General features: G+C 42.8%; 1 protein-coding gene across 1 annotated transcript in view; it reads right to left on the bottom strand.

Annotated features, from left to right (window-relative positions):
- Nucleotides 1-739: 739 nt before the first annotated feature.
- The window catches only part of tm4sf18 (transmembrane 4 L six family member 18), a 32,695-nt gene continuing 25,392 nt past the window's right edge, over nucleotides 740-8,042 (bottom strand). Inside the window, exons 3-4 of the mRNA XM_061975503.2 lie at nucleotides 7,041-7,183; nucleotides 740-1,466 (exon numbers count right to left, since the gene is read on the bottom strand). Of these exons, the coding sequence (XP_061831487.2) occupies nucleotides 1,268-1,466; nucleotides 7,041-7,183 (342 nt within the window). The 3' untranslated portion in view covers nucleotides 740-1,267. The remainder of the gene's footprint in view (nucleotides 1,467-7,040; nucleotides 7,184-8,042) is intronic.

The following is an 8,042-nucleotide window of genomic DNA, read 5'->3' as shown; positions in this document are numbered from 1 at the left end:
TAGTATAAACACTTTTAACAGTATAACAGTACTAAACAATTCCAATAGATAACATTGGTGTCATTACCTTTTTGTGGCTAAAATCCAAATGTATCCAAAGAATCTGTTTGGGCGACGAAAAACGTTGAAAGTTTTCCACTTGTATCGCTAGCAACGGCATTAGACTTGTGTTTTTTTGTCCCAACGTTGTCAGAGTTTGTAGGTGACGAACCCCAAGATGCAGAGAAGGCGGAAGGCATTGTACGAGAAAACATGATTTAATTAAACACTAAGGCAAAACAACAAACGAAAGGGTAACAAAAGGCGCGCACAAGGCGGAGAACAAACTTGGCTATGAACTAAAAATAGCACAGAGGCTAACTGTGGACAAGAAACCACAAACACTTACTGTGACACGAAGGAACTAGGACATGGGCAGAGTGAAACAAAAGTAGACAGAGCTACAACGACAAGTATTAAGAACAACGACACGACAGGTAGGAACGACAATGATCCAGCAATGACTGGAGGAGAAGGCAGGTTTAAATAGTAGCTGGCTGATTGACACCAGGTGTGGCCAGGTGCCAATCAGCCACAGCTCAGGGAGACACTCAGGAAATGAAGACAAAATAAAAGCGCTGACAGGAAACTAAGACAAACAGAGAAAAAACTAAAACACAGTCAAACTGTCAGGGACAAGCCTGACAGTAGCCAACCTTCCTATAACGGATACCAGACGTTCTAGAACCCCCCCCCCCCCCCCCCCCAAAAAAAAGTCCAAAGTCAAGGGAGGGTGGAGGGAGGACAAGGAGGTGGGCCACCAGGCCAAGTGTCCCCGCAACCAGCAATTCGCGTAGTTTTCACCCTTTTTGGAACGGATAATTATTCCCGGATAGGCTTTTGAATATTCTTCACGGAATGACCGCAGTTTTCTTTTCGGTTTAAGACTCGTTTGCGATTTTTCTCCGGCTGACTCCATGATCGTTCGCTCGTTTGGAAACAATGGGCAACTGGTTCCTCGTGCTATAAATAGCCTCGCGCATGGCATTCGGAATGGCTCGATAGGAAGTTACGGGAAGCAGTGTCGATTGTCATTGTTGTTACGCGATTTCATGAATAAAACTTTTAAAAAAATAACTAATTTAATTAATGAAAAACCGTATTTTTTATCACTGCAACCGTAACCCGGAATAGGTTGATGAAAACCGTACTAATTACGGGAAAACCGGAGTAGTTGGCAGGTATGATAAGGTTAGGTGGGATTTACCCGGCTTAGTGTCGAAGGGGCCTAAGCGTTCAAACTGTACTCCTGCTTGTAGCAGCAAGGCCGACAGACGGCGTTCACCACGCCGCTGCCGAGCTGAAGGAGGCAGAGGACGAACTCCAGCACCGCCAGGCCCAACAGCACGCACAGCAGAGTCACGTTCCACTCCACGATGCGGACGGGCTGGAGGCAGAGAGACCACATCTCTGGCTGCAGCAGATACCTGCAACGGAGGAGATCGGTTCGCAAAGTGAAAAAGACAAATAACACAACGTCTGTGTACTTTAATATAGCATTTATGACCGGGGGGGGCATGTTGGTTTCCTAGCAACAGGCGTACACTTTCCACTCGTCTGAGTGTAGTTATTAAAGTGTTGCCAATGCTGGCTTTTCAACTTTGCGCATAGAACAATCTGGATGGTTCTTTTCCTTTACAAGTACACTCTTAGAAATAAGGGTTCTAAAAGGGTTCTTCTACAAGGGCTGAGGTTCTAACTGGAACCATTTGCTTCTGAAAAACCCTTTCCCGAAGGGTTCTTGGTAACGCTAATGGTTCCAGTAAGAACCATTTTGATCCAGAGAACCCTTTTAAAACCCCTTTTCTGAATAATTGGTTTTAAAAGGGTTCTCACTAACACTAAGGGTTCCAGTAAGAACTATTTTGATCCAGAGAACCGTTTTTGGAAGAAAGAGTTCTTCAGGGATTGTTGAAAGCATGGGTAAGATCCTGTGTCACCAGGGACATACTTCCTGATAACATGGTGCCTATCTTTAAATAAATGTTTTTCTCATTAAAATGTTTTGAATGTTTGTTCAATGTCAACATGATAAATGACCACAATATAATATGAACTAAACTGATCTGTAGAATACAATATGGTTCTTTATAGAACCCTCAGAAGACAAGACGGTTATCGGTGAAAACCTTTGAAAAGGGATGTTTTTAGAACCATCTGTGTCAGGTCTAGATGAAACCCTTAAAACATGAAAGAGTTCTTTGTGGAACTCCCTGTGTGGGTTCTAGATGAAACCCTTGAAACATGAAAGGGTTCTTAGTGGAACTCCCTGCGTGGGTTCTAGCTGAAAGTCTTGAAATACAAAAGGGTTCTTAGTGGAACTCCCTGCGTGGGTTCTAGATGAAACCCTTGAAATACGAAAGGGTTCTTAGTGGAACTCCCTGTGTGGGTTCTAGATGAAACCCTTGAAATACGAAAGGGTTCTTAGTGGAACTCCCTGCATGGCTTCTAGATGAAACCCTTGACAAACGAAAGGGTTCTTAGTGGAACTCCCTGTGTGGGTTCTAGATGAAACCCTTGAAATACGAAAGGGTTCTTTGTGGAACTCCCTGTGTGGGTTCTAGATGAAACCCTTGAAACATGAAAGGGTTCTTAGTGGAACTCCCTGCATGGCTTCTAGATGAAACCCTTGACAAACGAAAGGGTTCTTAGTGGAACTCCCTGTGTGGGTTCTAGATGAAACCCTTGAAATACGAAAGGGTTCTTAGTGGAACTCCCTGCGTGGGTTCTAGATGAAAGTCTTGAAATACAAAAGGGTTCTTAGTGGAACTCCCTGCGTGGGTTCTAGATGAAACCCTTGAAATACAAAAGGGTTCTTAGTGGAACTCCCTGTGTGGGTTCTAGATGAAACCCTTGAAATACGAAAGGGTTCTTAGTGGAACTCCCTGTGTGGGTTCTAGATGAAACCCTTGAAATACGAAAGGGTTCTTAGTGGAACTCCCTGTGTGGGTTCTAGATGAAACCCTTGAAATACGAAAGGGTTCTTAGTGGAACTCCCTGTGTGGGTTCTAGATGAAACCCTTGAAATACGAAAGGGTTCTTAGTGGAACTCCCTGCATGGGTTCTAGATGAAAGTCTTGAAATACAAAAGGGTTCTTAGTGGAACTCCCTGCGTGGGTTCTAGATGAAACCCTTGAAATACGAAAGGGTTCTTAGTGGCACTCCCTGCGTGGGTTCTAGATGAAACCCTTGAAATACAAAAGGGTTCTTAGTGGAACTCCCTGCGTGGGTTCTTTGTAGAACCTCTCATGGGGGGTTCTGGGTGGAACCTTACACACACAGTTCTAGGTAGAACCCTCCAAAAGGGTTCCAGGTGGAACCTTTATTAAAAGGTTCTACCTGGAGCCAAAAAGGGTTCTCCTATGAGGACGAGCCGAAGAACCTTATATGGTTCTACTTAGCACTTTTATTTCTAAGAGTGTACACAACGTCCACAGTTTCCAGAAACAATCTGAAATGTGGACTCGTCAGACCACAGAACACTTTTCCACTTTGCATCAGTCCATCTTAGATGATCTCGGGCCCAGCGAAGCCGGCGGCGTTTCCGGGTGTTGTTGATAAACGTCTTTGTCTTTGCATAGTAGAGTTTTAACTTGCACTTACAGATGTAGCGACCAACTGTAGTTACTGACAAGTGGGTTTCTGAAGTGTTCCTGAGCCCATGTGGTGATATCCTTTACACACGGATGTCGCTTTTGATGCAGTACCGCCTGAGGGTCCGTAATATCATCGCTTATGTGCAGTGATTTCTCCAGATTCTCTGAACCTTTCGATGATATTACGGAGCGTAGATGGTGAAATCCCTAAATTCCTTGCAACAGCTGGTTGAGAAATGTTGTTCTTAAAACAATTTGCTCAGGCATTTGTTGACAAAGTGGTGACCCTCGCCCCCGTCCTTGTTTGTGAATGACTGAGCATTTCATGGAAGCTGCTTTTATACCCAATCATGGCACCCACCTGTTCCCAATTAGCCTGTGGGATGTTCCAAATAAGTCTTTGATGAGCAAATTTCTCGGTCTTTTTTGCCACTTGTGCCAGCTTTTTTGAAACATGTTGCAGGCATCAAAGTCCAAATGAGCTAATATTTGCAAAAAATAAAGTTTCAGAGTTCCAACATGAAATATCTTGTCTTTGCAGTCTATTCAATTGAATATAAGTTGAAAAGGATTTGCAAATCGTTGTGTTTTGTTTTTATTAACCAACACAACTTCACTGCTTTTGGGTGTTGTACTTTTATAGTTTTCATTTAGAAACAAAAGGTCGCGCTCCGCATTGAGCTTAAAAGGGATGCACTTTGACTTGTGTTACTGTGAGAATCAAAAACAATTTATCAGTTAATGAATGAATGCTGTGAAAAAAAAGGGTTGAAAATGGAAAAAGATAGGGGGGGAAATTATTTTTTTCTTTTAGTATGTTTTTTGTTTGAGGACAACCATGACACAAACCTTCCCAATTGTTAGAACTACCACTGTTTAATATGTTTGTGTGTATGCTTCACTGATGACACTATTTGGTGAACATCGTTTTGTCCTACTGATTTCGGTGGTTCTTGAACTCACCGTAGTGTGGACTGTGACGCGACAGTTTGTTTACATGTAAAATCTTCCACTCCTTCTTTGTCTCATTTTGTCCACCAAAAGTTTTATACTGTGCGTGAATGCGCTTTGTTTGATGTTATTGACTTTTTGGAGTGCTAATCAGGCATATTTGGTCACTGCATGACTGCAAGCTAATCGAACTATGCTAACATGCTATTTAGGCTAGCTGTATGTAAATATTGAACCATTATGCCTCATTTGTAGGTATATTTGAGCTCATTTAATATATTTTACTTGTATCCTCTTTGTATATATATATATACATACATACATACATACATCCATACATACATAAATATATAGGACAAAGCTACGAACAATGGGAGACCAGACTTTCTGCTCCGCCGCTCCCAGTCTGTGGAACGCTCTCCCTGACCACCTGAAGGCACCACAGACTGTGGATGCTTTTAAAAATGGCTTGAAACCCTTTATTTTAAAAAAAGCCTTTTTTTTTTTTTTTTAGATATATGCATATTAGTTCTAGCTATTAGGCTGTTCTAGTTTTAATTTTTTTTAATTTTTATTATCTTTTTAATTTTTTAATACACTGTAGCACTTTGAGGTTGTTTACTCAATGTAAAGTGCTTTTTTTTTTTTTTTACAAATAAAATCTATTATTATTATTATTATTATTATTATTATAGTTTATATTTGCATGTCTCATGACACATTATCTGTATGTAATATTGGCAGCATTTCTGATAGTTGTTTGTGTGTCATGTTGTTCCAGACCACAGCAAACATTACCTAGCTTGCCAAAGATTGTAATAAATCTATTAAAAGAAGACAGCCTGCAGTTTCCTTCAACTTGGACACACTCATCTATACCTTTGGCCATTAAAAGCCAGTAATTCCAAGGAGTTATCTCACCCTCTGAGTAGCCTCTGATTTACTAATGTTTTCTAATGTTGTAAAAATGTGTAGAATAAATATTACATTTCACGAAGATTTGCTTCAGCCTGCGACACAGTCATTTTGATAGTAGGCTATTATAGCTAATATAGACACTTACATCATGTGACTTATACACTATATTGCCAAAAGTATTTGGCCACCCATCCAATTAATGAGAACCAGGTGTCCTAATCACTTGGCCCGGTGTATCAAATCAAGCACGTAGGCATGGAGACTGTTTCTACAAACATTTGTGAAAGAATGGGCCGCTCTCAGTGATTTCCAGCGTGGAACTGTCATAGGATGCCACCTGTGCAACAAATCCGGTCGTGAAATTTCCTCGCTCCTAAATATTCCAAAGTCGGCTTTATTATAAGAAAAAGGAAGAGTTTGGGAACAACAGCAACTCAGCCACCAAGTAAACTGACACAGAGGTCAGCATAGTGCAAAGACTTTCTGCACAGTCAGTTGCTACAGAGCTCCAAACTTCATGTGACCTTCCAATTAGCCCACGTACAGTACGCAGAGAGCTTCACGGAATGGGTTTCCATGGCCGAGCAGCTGCATCTAAGCCATACATCACCAAGTCCAATGCAGAGTGTGGGATGCAGTGGTGTAAAGCACGTCGTCACTGGACTCTAGAGCAGTGGAGACGCCTTCTCTGGACTGATGAATCACACTTTTCCATCTGGCAATCTGATGGACCAGTCTGGGTTTGGAGGTTGCCAGGAGAACGCTACATTTCAGACTGCATTGTGCAGAGTGTGAAATTTGGTGGAGAAGGAATTATGGTGTGGGGTTCTTTTTCAGGAGTTGGGCTTGGCCCCTTGGTTCTAGTAAAAGGAACTGTGACTGCTTCAGGATACCAAAACATTTTGGACAATTCCATGCTCCCCAACCTTGTGGGAACAGTTTGGAGCGGGCCCCTTCCTCTTCCAACATGACTGTGCACCAGTGCACAAAGCAAGGTCCACGAAGACATGGTGTGGATGAACTTGACTGGCCTGCACAGAGTCCTGACCTGAACCCGATAGAACACCTTTGGGATGAATTAGAACGGAGACTGAGAGCCAGGCCTTCTCGATCAACATCAGTGTGTGACCTCACCAATGCGCTTTTGGAAGAATGGTGGAAAATACCTATAAACACACTCCGCAACCTTGTGGACAGCCTTCCCAGAAGAGTTGAAGCTGTAATAGCTGCAAAAGGTCATATTGAACCCTATGGGTTAGGAATGGGATGGCACTTCAAGTTCATATGTGAGTCAAGGCAGGTGGCCAAATACTTTTGGCAATATAGTATATAAGGCTTTTCATTTTTTGAGGCTCCAAACATATTTTTTGGGGGGTATTTTTGGTCCAATATGGCTCGTTCAACGTTTTGGGTTGCCGACCCCTGACTTAGAACAACATTCTCGCAACTTTTGCCGCAACTTTCTGAAAAATCTGCCGCGAATTCAGCCGTTAAAAGAAGAAAAAATAAACCCCGCAGGGACTGGCGTCTTCCTACCTGCCCCCCTGATCTGCGAAGGGGTACGACCACCCGAGAGAGGTGAAACACTGCGGACCCTGCATCAAGGCGAAGCCGGAAACCACGAAGCAGTAGCCGGACCCTGCCAGGCCGACCACAGCAGCCAACACCGACCCACACATCTGGAGAGCAAGGTCAAGATTATTATGTGAATCTTTGTATTATTGTTACAGCGACGTATCATTCTTTCCTCCATGTTGTCATGCAAGAAACAAATAAGGAAAGGCAGCTGCACACACACACACACACACACACACACACACACACACACATACATGTCTTGCCTACTTTGTGTGGACCCACGTTTGATTAGTAGGTTGTGAGGGCCCCCCTTTCCACTATAGCTAGAATATTGCTTTTGTTACAGCGACGTATTATTCTTTCCTCCATGTTGTCATACAAGAAACAAATAAGAAAAGGCAGCTGCACGCACACACACACACACACACACACACATGTCTTGCCTACTTTGTGTGGACCCACGTTTGATTAGTAGGTTGTGAGGGCCCCCCTTTCCACTATAGCTAGAATATTGCTTTTGTTACAGCGACGTATTATTCTTTCCTCCATGTTGTCATGCAAGAAACAAATAAGGCAGCTGCACACACACACACAAACACACACACATACATGTCTTGCCTACTTTGTGTGGACCCACGTTTGGTTAGTAGGTTGTGAGGGCCCCCCTTTCCACTATAGCTAGAATATTGCTTTTGTTACAGCGACGTATTATTCTTTCCTCCATGTTGTCATACAAGAAACAAATAAGAAAAGGCAGCTGCACACACACACACACACACACACACACACACACACACACACATAGATGTCTTGCCTACTTTGTGTGGACCCACGTTTGGTTAGTAGGTTGTGAGGGCCCCCCTTTCCACTATAGCTAGAATATTGCTTTTGTTACAGCGACGTATTATTCTTTCCTCCATGTTGTCATGCAAGAAACAAATAAGAAAAGGCGGCTGCACA

This window comes from Nerophis lumbriciformis, linkage group LG14 (assembly GCF_033978685.3).
Source record: "Nerophis lumbriciformis linkage group LG14, RoL_Nlum_v2.1, whole genome shotgun sequence".
Taxonomy (NCBI): Eukaryota; Metazoa; Chordata; class Actinopteri; order Syngnathiformes; family Syngnathidae; genus Nerophis; species Nerophis lumbriciformis.
Note: the sequence above shows the minus strand (reverse complement) of the source record. Positions and strands in the feature narration are given on the sequence as shown.